Genomic DNA, 16,351 nt, shown 5'->3' on the forward strand with positions numbered 1-16,351 from the left:
TATTTTTTCTTCATGGCATTATTTATTTCTAGTTTTTAAATAAAATTCAGATGTAGAAAAAGTCTAATAAGTTAGTCCAGTAGAATGCATTGCAGTGTTTAAAAAGTTACATTCTAAGTCTAGCGATTAATATGCTTTCTTCTTTAATAGTTATTTTTAATTTTGAACTTGAAAGGAGAATAAAGTATTTTTCCTGATTATAATTTTTGAAACTTCTTTGTTATATATATATATTTACTTAAAATTTTTATTTTAATGTAATTTCTGACTTACAGAGAAGTTATGAGTAATACAAAGAATCCTCATAGTTTCTTCACTCAGATTTTATAGATGTAATATTTTACTATACTTGTTTTATCTTCTCTCTCATATAACATTTTTTTCTAATATCAAAGGGAGTAAACTGTAGCCATAGTGTGTATTTCTTAAAAAAAGGGCATTCTCTTCTTACATAAGCACATAATTATCAATCAGCAAATTAGCCCTGATAGAATACTATTATCTAATCTACCGACTGTATTTACATTTTAGCAATCATCCCAATAATGTCAGCTCTAGCAAAATAAAAGCCAGGATCCCGGATTGCATTCAATTGTCTTGACTATTTAGGCACCTTTAATCTAGAACATATCCTGAGTTTTTGTGTTTCATGCCATTGGTATTTTTGAAGAATACAGATATTTTCTTGAATATCTTTATTATGGGTTTTTAACATTTATTTTATGTTTTCTCATGATTAGTTTCAGCTTATGTGCTTTAGGCAGGACTGTCACAGTAGTTACATTGTATTCTCAGGGTATCATATAATTATTTGTCCAGTGGCTGTATTTGGAGTGTGTGTTTTCTATCAGGGCCATGGTTTCCACGAAATAATATTTCTACGGCCTTGCCCTTAGCTGTCTTTCTGGTATTACAGCTATTACAGCCCTCCTCCCAAATAGTTCTGGGAGTCTGCTGGACCTGTGGGACCTGTGGGGCCTGTGCTGTTAACCCATCTTCTTGCCTTTATATGAAGCTGCCCTTTCTTGCTGCTAAGGCTCACTGTTGGAATGTCTTCTCTTCCTGTTATTCATTCTTTTTTTTTCTCTCAGTAATGTTTGTTAAGTACCTATCACGTACTAGGCTTTCTGTCGGTTTTACACATGTAAAATAAACAGGATATAGAAATTGCTGACTTCATGGAGCTTAAAGTTTGGTGAGAGAGACAAACAATGAAAAAAATAAAATAATAAATAAATCTATATTAGGTGGTGATCTGGAGGATAATAAAGCAAGACAAGGAGTGTTTGGAATGCTATGGGTGCAGGAGGTTGAGTAGATATTGGGACTGGAGATATAAATTTGGGACTCATTAGCCTGCAGATGTTATTTAAAGCTGTGAGACTGCATGTGCTCTCTAGGGTGTAGTAAAGTGGTCCTAGCACCTCAGTGGTTGGGGAATACAGCGCTGGCTAATGAGATAGGAGAACCGTGGGAGAGCCTCCCCGTGAAATCTGAAACTGACCCCTTCAGCTGGAGGGCAGGGAGCCACTTAAGAAACAGGCAGATCACTGCAGATTGTAAGATGGCAGGTTTACTAAGCCAAGGAACATAGGAGGCTTGTCGTGGGCAGCCCCAAGACGGGTAGTTTTCTGTACCTGCTGGCCAGAACCTTAAAAGTTTACATAGAAGCCTTAACTGGGGTCAGTCACATACCAAGTCTAGATCATCTCATCAGCACATTTTTATCTCAAGCCTGTGTCCTTGGGCAGCTTCTAGGGCAAGAAAACACACATTCCAAATACAGGGGAGGGAGTGGGAAGCACCCACTTGCCCAGGTTCAGTTCCTGAGTCAAACCTGTGAAAACCCTTCCCAACTGGTTTTGCATGTTAATTTGTTACTTGCTTTACATTTCCGTTGTCATTTCTGAATAGGTTATACTTGTCTTTTTCTCATTGGTTTATTAGAATTCTTTTTTAAGTGTTAATCCTTTGCCTGCTGTATGTTACAATTATTTTCCATCTTTGCAAATATTTTTTCCAATCTGTCCTGTATTTTTTCACTGTTTAGAACAGCCGTGGGCAAACTACGGCCCGCGGGTCGGATCCGGCTGTTCAATCCGGTTCTCTTGCTCTCCCCTCTGCTCCTTTACTTTGAATTTATATTAGTTCACACAAACACTCCATCCATGCTTTTGTTCCGGCCCTCTGGTCCAGTTTAAGAACCCATTGTGGCCCTCGAGTCAAAAAGTTTGCCCACCCCTGGTTTAGAATGTTCTTTTTTATACAGTCTCATTTGTAGATCTTTCTCTACTAGTTTTTAAGTCCTTAAATGAATTTTCATCTAAAATTAATTAATCCAGGGAAAGGGAAATTTTCTAAAGCACAATAGGAAGCTAGTGTTGCTAAGGTTTGTTTGCTTTTTAAAAATTCAGGTGCTTAAATGACAGATTTTCATATTGTAATTCATCCATGCAACACTCCCTTAAACATACCATGGTTAAAAATGAACACTTGAATGAATGCTTTATTTTAGAGAGAAACAAGTTGCCCATCTTATATAATAAAAGCCCAATATGCAAATTGACCAAATGGCGGAACAACCGGTCACTATGATGCACACTGACCAGCAGGGGGCAGACACTCAATGCAGGAGCTGCCCCCGAGAAGGAGGCGACTGGGGAGTGGGGTGGGGCTGGCTGGTGAGCAGTGCCAGGCCACCAGCCAAGACAAGTGCCAGCTGGGGGCCCTGATTGCCCCACCCACCTACCGGTCGCCCTGCAGAGGGAGGCGACCAGCGGTGGGGGCAGGACCGGCCAGTGAGCGGCGCCAGGCTGCCAGCCAAGGCAGGTGCCAGCGGGGCCCCCCCATTCGCCCCATCTGCTGGTTGCCCCACAGATCAGTCCTGATCGCCAGCCAGGTCTAGGGACCCTACCCTATATATTGGGAACAGTCTCTTAGATTTAAAAATTAAAACCTGGCAAGGCTACTCTAACACTGAAAAAACAGGATGATGCAGTGATGACATGCATGGACTCTGGCTTGAACATTTTGGGTCAGCCCTGATTCTAACACTTTTAAGTATATGACAAAGCCAATTACTTAACTTCTCTCTGCTTCAGTTTTTCCACCCATATCAGGGAAAAATGGTACTACTGCCTCAGAAGGATCATGTTATGTACTACTTTTTATAATCAGGGCAAAAAAACGTAGCTGCCCATACAACAGCAAGATGCCTTTCACCTGTATGAAAAGTATGGTCACTGGTGCATGCAACGTCCTGGATTGTGAGAGGGATGTCTGACTACTTGTTTAGGCCCGATCCCCAGGAATTGGGCCTAAACCGGCAGTCGGGCATCACTGAGGGTGCAGGACGGGCTGAGGGACGCCCCCTCCTGTGTACAAATTTTGTGCACTGGGCCTTTAGTCATAATATAATATACTAGAGGCCCGATGCATGAAATTCGTGCATGGTGGGGCGGTGTCCCTCAGCCCGGCTTGCGCCCTCTGGCAATCCAGGACCCCTCGCTCCTAACTGCCCACCTGCTTGCTCCTTACCGCCCACCTGCTCGCTCCTTACCGCCTGTCTGCTTGCTCCTTACCGCCCGCCTGCTCGCTCCTAACTGCCTGCCTGCTCACTCCTAACTACCCGCCTGCTTGCTCCTTACCGCTTGGCTCACTGCTTCTTACCATCCACCTGCTCACCCCTAGCTGCCTGCCTTCTTGTTCCTTACCAACTGCCTGCTCACTCCTTACCACTTGGCTTGCCACTCCTTAGCGCTGCCACTGCTGTGCTCGCCAGCTGTCCAGCTGTGAGCCCGGCTTCTGGCTGAGCGGCACTCACCCTGTGGGAGCGCACTGATCACCAGGGGGCAGCTCCTGCATTGAGTGTTTGCCCCCTGGTGGTCAATGTGCATCATAGCGACCCGTCATTCTGGTCATTCTGCCATAACGGTTGCTTAGGCTTTTATATATATATGTATAGATGAGCATTAAATAAATGTGGGAAATAGAGAACAGAGAGAAGAAAAAACATTTCTAATAGTCCTAATATCCAGACAACTATAGTTAATGTTTTTGTGTATTTCCTTTCTCTTTCCCCCCCTCTTCTTTTCCTCCTTCTCCTTCTTTTTAAAAACACTCCTAATTAATCACAATTAAGAGGGACTTTTAAGTTGAAGTTTTGCTAAAAGGTAGTACTCCAAATTTTGCTTTTAAATGTATTATTGTCTAATTAGTTTTCAGAGGACTCACTTCATCTAAATGTAGATAAATCTCTTTTCTTTTTGAAATAGAAGGGTTCCAAACTGTCAGTGTAAACACCTTTGTGACACGATCTTGTAACTGACTTGTAATACTAGGGTACCCCTGACTGTGTTGTCAGTTATCATGATACACTGATTGCACCATGTCTGGAGAAAAATGTCAGGTCTGTGTCAGTGGATGACAGAGCATTAGGTAGTGCACTTACCAGCAATTACTCTTCAGTTCAGTAGCTGTGCATTAAATCAGATCAGGTCTGCTAAGAGATGTTTTCCTCCCTTTTGTTTAGTTTTCATTCTGCTGTTAGCTTAGCCCTAGACCATTTTTATTTCTTAGTGTGTACAGAGTGTTTACTGGGTAGGAAAGTTGGTTCTTTTATGCTTTAGGATCTATTTTTTTTTTTTAAAGCTGAGCCCTATTTTTCTTTCATATAGAAAAATTTAATGTATTTTACAATCCTAATGAATTGCATTGCATAATAATACAAGAATTCTTAAACTGTATTGAAAATGATTCTAAATAATTCCTCCCATAACAAGTTAGGATCTATTTCTGACAGGTATCATGTATAAGTTCCTTTCTCATAAATAAAAATATACAGTGTCCCCAAAAATGTATACACACACTTTGAATAAAGGCAGTACTTATTAAAATACACTTCATTTTCAAAATTGAGCTATCAGCTGTTAAAGTGTCTATACATGTTTTAGGACACCCTGTATTACTGACTTTAAAATCTTTCAGTGGATTTTGTAATCAGATGTTTAGTGATAGGATGTTAAATAACTAAGAATTGTTTTAAGTTTTTAAATGGAATTTTTTGTGTTTCTATTTTTCCCCTCTCTATGCTGAGAAATAATTAGGATAGATATAATTAAATATATGCTGCAGATGAGGTAATTCAGTTCAGAGATTGCCCAGTTATATAACCAGGAGTTAGAAAACTGCAGGTCTTTTGGTCCCTTGTGAAACATTGAATGGGGAAAATTTCCACTTATTTGGACTGTTTATATGCTTGCATAATTCAAAACAATAGTAAACACATTTTATGTAATTTTTCCTAAACTATGATTTGTGTACATTGTGTGTGTTACTTAGATATTGATCCTAATTAGATAGCCATAGAAATATGTATTCTATGTTTTGTGTTGAAACACGATTGATCCATCTGAAATGTATTTTATGTCTATATTTTTTTTTATGTTTACCCATATAAAACAAACTTTTTCCATGATCATACTGGAGATGCACTTTTTGCATATTCTTAGAATTAGATAGGTAAAAGAGAATGAACATTTTTTTATGACAGTTTAAACTCTATTTTGTATGGAAGAAAGAAAAAATATTTAAAAATATATTTAGTCACTAATTAACATGTGTTAGAGCCGATATTAAGAGCTATAACTTTGGTCTAGAGCTGAGCAATCCCAACAGGTATGGCAAAGAAATATTGGAAAGTGGCAGGTGAAAGTCAAGGGAAGAACTCTGTAAAGGTGATTACACAGTGTGGGTTATTTTTCAGAAGCAGTGAAGATGAGGAAATACCGATCCACTTGCTGATGTTTTTTGAACTTACAAGATACCAATCTTCTAACTTACAATTAGAAATTTTCTAGGAAAAACTCTCAGAATTCATTCTGGAGGTTGTTCCTAGGTGGTTACATCTCTGTGTAAATGTTTGCTATGTGTGTAGTATATTCTTCAAAAAATAGAATTGAAATTTTGCTTTATTCTAAAAAAGGGAACTGCTGTGATTTACCTTGATTTTGGTGAATGAAAAGAATAAAATGGATAGTCCCTTCAGAGCTTTATTGTTTGGTAACTAGAGGCCTGGTGCACGAATTTGTGCACAGTTGGGGTTCCTCGGCCTGGCCGGATATCAGGGCCAATGGGGGCCAGCTGGCCGGGGCGGGACTGCGGGAGGGCTCCAGGTGTGCCCGGCCCATCTCACCCAGTTTCGATCCACTGGACCCCAGAAGCAAGCTAACCTACTGGTCAGAGCATCTGCCCCCTCATGGTCAGTATGCGTCATAGCAACTGGTCGAGTGGTCGACAGAATGGTTGACCGATCGTTTGGACACTTAGCATATTATGCTTTTATATATATAGATTGGTAATTGCCTTCTTTGTGTGAATACAGATGAAAGAATTGGCTTCATAGGGAACATTATTATTTGGAAAGAAAATAGATTCCCCCTTTGGATTATTGCACAACTCTTTGAGAAAGCAAATTGGCTATTTTTATTTTGTTCTATGATTTTTCTTTAAATACAATATTTTGCTTACTGTTGCCTTTACTGAAAAAGTGTCTCTTATTGATGACAATCAATAATAACTGCTCCCAAAAAGGAAATTGTATTTCCTTTTAATTTTATGATTTTTCATTTTAAAAATTTATATCTCAACAGAAGTGATGAGGATGATGATTACCAACTACAATTTAATGATATTAAGGAAATTAATGAATTTTGATTACTTTGCTTATCTTGTATACTGGTGTCTACTTTCTTTAAAATCTTTTCTTTGGCATTATTTTATATGACTTTTTAAATTTTTTTTTATTATTATTTTTAATATATTTTATTGATTTTTTACAGAGAGGAAGGGAGAGGGATAGAGAGTGAGAAACATCGATGAGAGAGAAACATCAATCAGCTGCCTCCTGCACACCCCCCAACTGGGGATATGCCTGCAACCAAGGTACATGCCCTTGACCGGAATCGAACCTGGGACCCCTCAGTCCATAGACTGACGCTCTATCCACTGAGCCAAACCGGTTAGGGCTTTATATGACTTTTTTGTTGCATATACTATGGTAGGTAAAAAAGTATTTTTTAAAAATGATTTCATCTTTGCATTTTGACATAAAGTCATTATTATATAAACTATTTTTCAGAATGTTCTCTACTTCCCTTTCTCTTTTTCTTTTGTGAATTTATAAATATAAGTTTAAAAAATAAATTATTAATCATACTTTTTTTTTTTTAGGTTGCTATGGAGTTGATGGAGAGAGTGACTCTATTATGAGTTCAGCTTCTGAAAACTCCACTGAACCTTGGTTTTGCGATGCCTGTAAATGTGGTGTTTCCCCTAGCTGTGAACTGTGTCCTAATCAGGATGGAATTTTCAAGGAGACAGATGCTGGAAGGTTGATGTCATAATTCTGTTGGGTTAATATGTGTGCTTTATAATGTGTCTGCTTCTAACTATTCTTTTACTCTGGTTTTCTGAGTTACACCCTTTCATTTGATCACCTTTTTGTATCTTCTTGGCATAGAGTAAATGAACAATAGGCTAAGGGTCACGGGGGAGAGCGGGGAAGACCATGTTTTGAATATCTACATTTGCATTTATACCCTTTATTCTATTTAATCCTAATATTAACTCCATGGTGAGACAAGTTATAAAGTTTCTGACTTAGCACCTAAGGCTCAGATCATTTAAATAATTTTAATTTTCTCAAAACCACAAGCTGATGAATAGTCAAGTTTGAACTCATGTCTTTTTTATTCCAAGAATATATCACAAAACCCATATAGGGATTTAAAAGAAGTTTAATTTAAAGAATTATTAAGCTATGATAAAAAAGTTATTATCTGATATAAAAGAACTCTTAAAAAAGGATAACCCCTTTTCCCAGGCTGGGGTTCAGACCTTGTGGAAAGAGAAGGTGTAGTTGCGGCTTATTAGATGACAGAGTAGTTTGCTGGTTTGGCTTGGCTAGAACTAATCTGCTTCTTAGCAAGTACAGATGGCTGAACACAGGTAGCAGAGGGAGCTGGGGCCCTATATGTGGTGTTTGTATTGCGAAGGCCACAGAAAAGTGATCTCCAGGCTAGGCCTGCAAGGTCACTGAGGGTGATGCGTGTGACTGGGGCAGGGCTCCGGCAGATGTCTTCCGCCTGTCTTCCATCTCTGCTGAGAAGCCCTTTCCTCTGACCATGTCCTCTAAGAAAACTGAACATCATGCTCACTGTAAAGCAGAAATGCTTCCTGAAGGCTTCTGTTCATTACTGCAGAGCAGATATGGAAAGGTGGATTTGGTGTTGAGAGGCAGAGACCTATGTTCTTTTCACTGTTATATGCACACTCATCTTTATCATCACATCTGAGCAGTTGTCATCAGAACAATGTTGACCTGTTTCATGTTTTTTCTCAAGAGACTACCATCTGGGATGGGTGACTGGAATGTAAGAGTAGTCCCTAACCTTTTGTATTTTGTGGATTACTCCCCCAAACCACCTCCCACCTTCAACCCTCCATATAAGAGGAGATGCTCAATTTTGTATTTTGCCACATAAAGGCATTTCAGTATTTTTATCAAACATGTCTAATCTATACTAATAAAAGGGTATGCTAATTAGACCGGATAGACTGGACGTCTTCTGGACATCCTTCCGGACAAAGCCGCAGCAGTTGCGAGGGCTGAAGAGGGCTGGCAGCCATGGTGGCTGGCAGTGGCAGCAGCAGCAGGGTGATGGGGGCGGCGCCTTCCCCTGATCGGCCCGGTCACCTCCCGCAGAGACAATAGCAGCGGTGGGGTGATGGGGGCAGCACCTTCCTCTGATTGGCCCGGTCGCCTCCCGCAGAGGGAGCCCAGATTGTGGCTTAGGCCCACTCCCTATGGGGAGCGGTCCTAAACCATTAGTAGGACATCCCCTGAGGGCTCCTGGACTGTGAGAGGGGCAGGCTGGGCTGAGGGACCCCCTCCAGTGCATGAATTCTCATGCACCGGGCCTCCAGTCCTATACGGGCAGTCCTCGGGTTATGTCGGACTTGACGTACATCGTTTCATGGTTACGTCGCCATCTCCCATTTATTTATTAAAAAAAAAAAAGTTCTGTCATTTTGACGTATGTACATATGTGCTTTATGTTTTTTATTATTTATTTACCACAAGTAAAGGTCAGGAATTGTTATCTTTCTTTTAAATTTTTTTTTACTGTTTCACTTCACTACGGCTGTGTATGTGCTCCATGTGAGTAACATAGGTGCTTATGTAGGTGGGTTCTGACTTACGTCAAAAATCGTGTTATGTTGCACCGTAGGAAAGGATCTCCGATGTAACCCGAGGACCTACTGTATAATAAAAGGCTTATATGCAAATCGACCGAACGGCATGACACACACTGACCACCAGGGGGCAGATGTTCAACGCAGAAGCTGCCCCCTGGTGGTCAGTGTGCTCCCACGGCAGAAGCACCGCTCAGCCAGAAGCCCTGAGCTGGGTTCACAGTTGGCGAGTGCAGTGGTGGTGAGCGCAGGCCAGGCTGAGGGACCCTTACCCCCCAAGAGCTCGAATCTCATGCACTGGGCCTCTAGTATTTTAATAAGAATAAAACAACTTATACAAGTTATCATCATCATTTCTCATATTTTAGCATTGGGAAGGATAGGATATATTCTGTCCCAAAGTAAAAGATAGGATTTTAAATTTAATAAATGTTACTTTAGTAAGTAAAAAGTATTTTTCTTTTCTCATTTTTGCCTCAATTGGTACACAGGCTCTAGAGAAATGTTGCCATCTAACATTGTTGGGACATACTCTACCATGAACTCTAGGAGGACCCTGTTTGTGTTGATGTCTAGGAAAAAATGGCTAAACTTCTTAGCTCTTCTTCCTAATTACACATTCAAAATATAAAACAAAAGAAATATATAACAAAGGACTTGATGTGTCAACATGTGTCTGTGGTCTGTCATAGACATGGGCATTATTTTATGTTTGGACTGACTTTGGCCTAGAATTAGGAAGCTTAGTACTGCATTTAAACTGCTTTCAAGTTGGACTACCTATATATGGATTTTTGTCTTTTCTTAGTAACTGTGCTTTTAGTCAAGTTATTTAATCTTTTTGTGCCTCAGTTTCCTTAGCACTTTTGAGAAGATGAAATGAGATGATTCATGTAAATCAATTATACAGTTTTTGAAACATATTAAGTACTCATTAATTGCCTCCTTGGTTTAGCTGCTGCTGCTGCTGCTACTAATACTTTCTTATTAAAAATATTATTCTGCTTATTTAAGGTAATTATAGAGTATCAGCTGTTTAAATTCATTTTGGTAACTCTTCAGTTCTGAGAGTTGAAGTTTATGGTGGCAAATTGTGGTGAATAAGGAAGCAACTTTGGAAAACACAGAGCTTCCTTTCAGGGAGGATAATTTTTCTGTTGTTTTGTTAATAATTTGAAAGTTCTGTTGAAAAACTTTAAAGTAGCTGTCTCTTATGGTATGACAATCCACAAAGCAACTGCTAAGTTGTTTCTGAATGAAGAGAAGGGAGGCCTTTTTAACCATTTAGATTTACTGAGATATCTGTATTGACTTCTGTGGACTTTACATATATAGGCACCTCCCTTGATCGTGCAGTCTGGCAAAAGTTCTTTTATACTATTTGGACAATTTATTTATGTTTATGTCCATACTCATCTATAGGCTATAATGGAAATTTTAGGTATTGATAAAATTTAAGGGATGTAACACTAGCTTGATTCAAGGGGGGAAATAAAAAAGCCAGGAAGATTTGACAAGGCCTTTAGTATTTTAGCTTCACCTGGAAAACAGGGGAAAGAATAAAAAAGGTTTTGAAATTGACCTCTATCACATGGACTAACTAGACTTATTTCCTTGTTTCTGATGGTAGCCAGCCACCAGTTCTACGCAGAAAATGATGTGATTGAATGTGAGAAAAACATCAGTATATTCTTGTCATTAAATTTTTATTTCATTTCTTAGAGTATTTTACCCTGTCGTAAGTGGTTTAATAAACCTGATTATGGATCATATTAGACATACTCTATGTGCTAGGGACTATGCTGCAAGCACTTCACATTCATTATTATGACTTCCAAACTACCTGAGGTGCTCTGTTCCTGGTAGATACTTAGTAATTGATTAGTGAATGAATAGATGAAGGACTGAAAAGAACATACTGAAAGTGGATTTCCTGTGTCGTAAAAGCACTACAAGTTCAAGGCATTTAAGAATCAAATTTGATTGATTAATGTAGTTCCTATTCTGAACGAAAGCATCTTTCTACTTAGTTTAATTTATTAAACTATGTGAATTTAAAAGAATCTAGTAGTAGTTTCTGTACTAGAATGACAATTCTGACTCTTTGTTTTTTTTGGTGGCTTTATGTGGTGCTTGTTTTCTGCTCCTTTCCCCAATTGACATCTGTCATCATAGCTCCAAGCAAAATGGATGGTAAAGTAACACGGAAGATTATTCCTTTTTGATTTCTCGACTTGCCTTAATTACAAAGTTCTAAAGCATGTGCAGCTAAACAAGTGAACAAAAAATTATTCACAGCAGGTATTAATAAGGACCAACATTGCCTCAGCTTGTTGATATGCATTTTAATAAAGACTCATGTTAGTGTCCTCTCATGAGTGGTTGGGGAAAATGATACACTTGTGTGCCAATCATACTGAAATGGCAGTTTGTATCTGTAGTACTTGTGTGACTTGTACTAAGACATTTTAAGAAGGTCAGTCTGAAGCAAGCAGCCAGCTGTTAGGTTTATCAAAGATAAACTCCTGTAGAGTACAGCAGCATTTAACACATCAGTGGAGCATGAAAGAACTGTGCAAATTAAATTGAGAAAGCTGCTTGTCGAAGATGTGTATCTTTATATTGAACTCCACAGGATGCATTTGGGAGGTTGGATTAAAATACTGTATCAAAAAAATCTCCAAACTTTGGATTTTTTTCCACTAAAAAAGATAATTTTTAAAGATTTGTAGCTATTTTTCCCAGAACCTCTATAAAATGATTCTTAGTCTTGTTTCTTTAAAACTCATAGTGCATCACAAAACAGAACCATGTAGCAATCATAGCCTCTTATGCTGTGATAAAGCAGAACTTATGGTTAATATATTCACAAGGTTAAGAGAGATTTGCCATCTCATTTTTACCCTCTTTCTTACAGAAGTGATATAGATCTGTTTAAATTTCAAAATCCAGTGATCCATCTTTTGTTTGGTTGTAAGCAAACAGAAATGGAGCGTCATATAATTTAAAAAGTTCAGAGCAACCTGGCCAGTGTTGCTCAGTGATTGAGCTTCGACTTATGAACCAGGAGGTCACAGTTTGATTCCGGGTCAGGGCTCATGCCTGGGTTGTGGGCTCGATCCCTAGTAGGGGTGTGCAGGGGGCAGGCGATCAATAATTGCCTCTCATGATTGATGTTTCTTTTCTTTTTTTAAATATATTTTATTGATTTTAGAGAGGAAGGGAGAGGGAGAGAGAGATAGAAACATAAACGATGAGAGAATCATTGATTGGCTCCTTCCTGCATGCCCCCTACTGGGGATTGAGCCCGCAATCCAGGCATGTGCCCTTGGCTGGCTTCGAACCTGGGACCCTTCAGTCCACAGGCCGACGCTCTATCCATTGAGCCAAACCAGCTAGGGCATGATTGATGTTTCTATTTCTTCCTCTCTCTTCTTCTCTGAAATCAATAAAAAAAATGTATTTTTTAAAAAGGTTCAGAGCAGTTAAAAAACACACAACAGAATTAGAATCAACTTGTGTTTATTTGTTAAGTTTTAGTGTACTGAAACTTTGAGCATTCTTTGTTAGTGTTGCAGCATCATTCAGACTTTAAAAAAATTTAGTATGTGGGGGGATATAAATTTTAATACATAGGTTGTATGGTGAAGAGATGCGTGAGAGAGATACGACTTCCTTATCTTGTTATAACTGTTCTGTACAGTTTACTGGGAAGAGAGTCAAGATGCATAACAAAAATTGTTTTAAAATATGTCCTCAGAGGATTATCCAACAGCCTTTAGAAAAAAGTAACAAGAATAATTTTAACCTAATTACTGCAGAGTAACTTCACAGTTCTTCAGTTAGTATCCTTAATTCTTAAAGAACTTACAATAGTGAATGTGAATACTTTTTCACACATATGAAAATGGTGTTTTGTTTCATTTGAGTAATGGTTTTGTGCAAATATTTAAGACTAACAGATAGGTGCCAAATGTAGCGAATTTTAAGTGCAAGGCATTTATAGTTGTTAACTCTCAGCTTTGGCTGAGCGGCTGGACAAGTAGTGTAATCACTCTTTCTGTAACTAAATATCGTTCTATACGTGTTCCAGATTCTTCAGGTGTATGTCTGCGATTTTGAAATCTGACCATAGAATTCTTTCAGTAGTTATTCGAGATGGTATATATTTTATGTCTATGTTCCATGTGGACATTTTATAAAAGGGTTTGATAGAAAAACCATATGTTTTCTCCTTATAGATGGGTTCACATTGTTTGTGCCCTTTATGTTCCTGGAGTAGCATTTGGAGATATTGACAAATTACGACCAGTAACACTAACCGAAATGAATTATTCCAAATATGGTGCCAAGGTGAGACAATGTTTTTGATGGTCTAAAATAAAAAGTTTTTTCTTACTAGTTTACACGGCTCTTTACTTATATTGTTGACTATAGAGATGCTTGTTAGTAATCATACTGTTTGTATAGCAGTTAGCACTAAATCATTTATTATTTATAGTAAAGTGTTCTCATATCTAAAATGGGAATACTTGTAGTACCTCATTCACATATTAGTGTGGAATATTGTTCAATGATATTAATATGTGCAAAGTGCTTAGAATAGTGCCTAGCACATAGTAAGCCCTCAAATAATATTATCATCATTATTATGTTGGTGGAATTTTGGTTTATTTGAATCACATAGAGAATTTTTTTTTCATATGCACTCTTGACTTGCCTACTGTTGTTTGTATTGATATAATATTGGTTCAATACTTGTATTTTGTGGATGCTTTGTAAGAGAATGCAATCTTCTAGAAATATTTGTATTCTGAGCTCTTTCCTGTTATTCCATTTTAGGAGTGTAGCTTCTGTGAAGACCCTCGTTTTGCTAGAACTGGAGTTTGCATTAGCTGTGATGCAGGGATGTGCAGAGCCTATTTCCACGTGACTTGCGCCCAGAAGGAAGGCCTGCTTTCAGAGGCAGCAGCAGAAGAGGTAGGTTTATTTAAACCTCTGGTTGATGAATATGTTCATGAAGCTTCTCATGACTGTTATATCCTACATCACGTATCATCATAAATTAAACGTAAAAATTTGTTTGCCTAGATCACTGGTCTAAAACTTAAAGAGTTAACAATATACCAGTATATGGGTTTTTTCCAGTTTTAAAGCAAGTCAGATGCTTGGAAAACTTGTTAAAATTTTGGTAGTGAGATCTAATAGATGAAATGAAACATAATCCAAAGTGTTTTAAATCATTAAAATGTCAGCATATCCTACATAATAAAAGGCTAATATGCAAATGACCACATGATGGAATGACCGGTCACTATGATGTGTGCTGACCACCAGGGGGCAGACACTCAACGCAGGAGCTGCCCCCCGGTGGTCAGTGTGCTCCCACAGGGGGAGCACCGCTTAGCCAGAAGCTGGGCTCATGGCTGGTGAGCACAGCGGCAGTGGTGGGAGCCTCTCCCGCCTCCGTGGCAATGCTGAGGATGTCCGACTGACGGCTTAGGCCCACTAAGCCATCAGTCAGACATCCTTCCAGGGCTCCCAGACTGCTAGAGGGTGCAGGCCAGGCTGAGGGACCCCTCCCCCCCAACTGCACGAATTTCATGCACCAGACCTCTAGTTTCATATGAGAGTCTGAAATTGTATTTGGGTAATAATCTTGCTCTGTTACTCTCTAAATAAAATCACTACCTTGTCTTTAGAATATGCATTTCTATCTCCTTACAGTTATTTTTAATTCTATAATTTTCCTTCTAAGTTTATTGCGTTTAGATTAAGCAATCAGTTGTTTTACAAGTGTGTTTTGAAAGCTCCTTAATATTCTATCAAGGGATCTGTGAGGTTAAAGCTATTTTCATGACAATATGAAAATTGTATATACTGTTTTTATTCTTTATTCTCTCACAAGCAACAATAGATATATCCAGAGATAATATAACATAATAATATGATCAGGATAGTTTATCCCCACTTTGACTGGGTTCCACTCTATTGGAAGGAGGAACAAGGAGAGTAAGAGTGGGCAGCTTTCCTTCAAGGGCATGGAAATTTCACACCTCATTGGCTGGATCTTATCACATGGTTATATCTATCTGCAGGGCGGCTGGAGCAGAGCATTTCCAACCGGATAGCCATGGATGCAGTAAAAACTCAGAGGGTTCTAGTACTAACTGAAGAAAAGGGGAGAATAGGTATTGGAAAGCAGTGGTTTTCATAGTAGTTAATATTTGCTTGATATATCTGTTTCATTCTCAGTCATCCTAGCTTTAGAATTAGGGTTTATTGCCCCTCAATCCAAAATTAACTGATTAAAACAGAACAAAAATTATTTGGGCTACTTACTCACTTTCAGGTATCTTTTAGAACAGAGAAGACTGATCTTTTTCCTAAGTCAGGCTTGGTCCTAATGTTTAACTCACCCATGCAAACATGAATCCGACCCGATAATTCAATTTCAACCTTCCCTACTTTAAAACAATAGAATAATACTTTAGATCTGGCCATGTGGCTAAGGTTCAATATAATCTTTATTTCCACTTAGCATTTTCTGTTACCAGGATTTAAAGCATGTCATGAAAAAGGGGTGTGTGTGTGTGTGTGTGTGTTTGAATGCACTCTTATAGCTACATTTTTGTATTTTATTTTTATAGCCATATGAAGTAGTTATTATTAAGTCCATTTTACTAATGAATTGATTAGCAACTTGTTTGAAGCTGCAAAACCTGTAAATGATAGAGCTAAAATTTGTATCTAGGGTTTTATATTTCTAATTCTGTGACATTATCCACAGCATTATAGTATGACATCTGTGGATACCACCCTATAGAATTACATTGTATTTTTTTTCTATGTTAAGGACACCTTAGATTCTTCTTTAATTATTATTTCTCTTTCTATTCTTATTTGTGTGTGTGGTTTTTTTTTGTTTGTTTGTTTTTGTTTTTAGTGTTATCATTTTTCTTTGGGTTGTAAAACCCCACCTTACTAACAGACCCTTTTACTATAACTTAGATAAAAACTTTATGGGTAGCTTATCTTTATTTCTCCTCCTTACAACTTCTTGTTATTTCATTAGCAGTCACATTGTAGATTACTT

The 16,351-nt window shown here is 38.4% G+C and overlaps 1 protein-coding gene across 3 annotated transcripts in view; it reads left to right on the plus strand.

The window, feature by feature from the left end:
- The window catches only part of PHF14 (PHD finger protein 14), a 165,300-nt gene that overhangs the window by 18,153 nt on the left and 130,796 nt on the right, over positions 1–16,351 (plus strand). For all 3 annotated transcript variants that reach the window (XM_080666047.1, XM_080666046.1, XM_080666048.1), the window contains 3 exons: positions 7,231–7,390; positions 13,497–13,608; positions 14,098–14,235. In XM_080666047.1, coding sequence (XP_080522173.1) covers positions 7,231–7,390; positions 13,497–13,608; positions 14,098–14,235 — 410 coding nt within the window. The remainder of the gene's footprint in view (positions 1–7,230; positions 7,391–13,496; positions 13,609–14,097; positions 14,236–16,351) is intronic.

This window comes from Plecotus auritus (assembly GCF_963455305.1).
Source record: "Plecotus auritus genome assembly, chromosome: 4".
In the NCBI taxonomy this organism is placed as follows: domain Eukaryota; kingdom Metazoa; phylum Chordata; class Mammalia; order Chiroptera; family Vespertilionidae; genus Plecotus; species Plecotus auritus.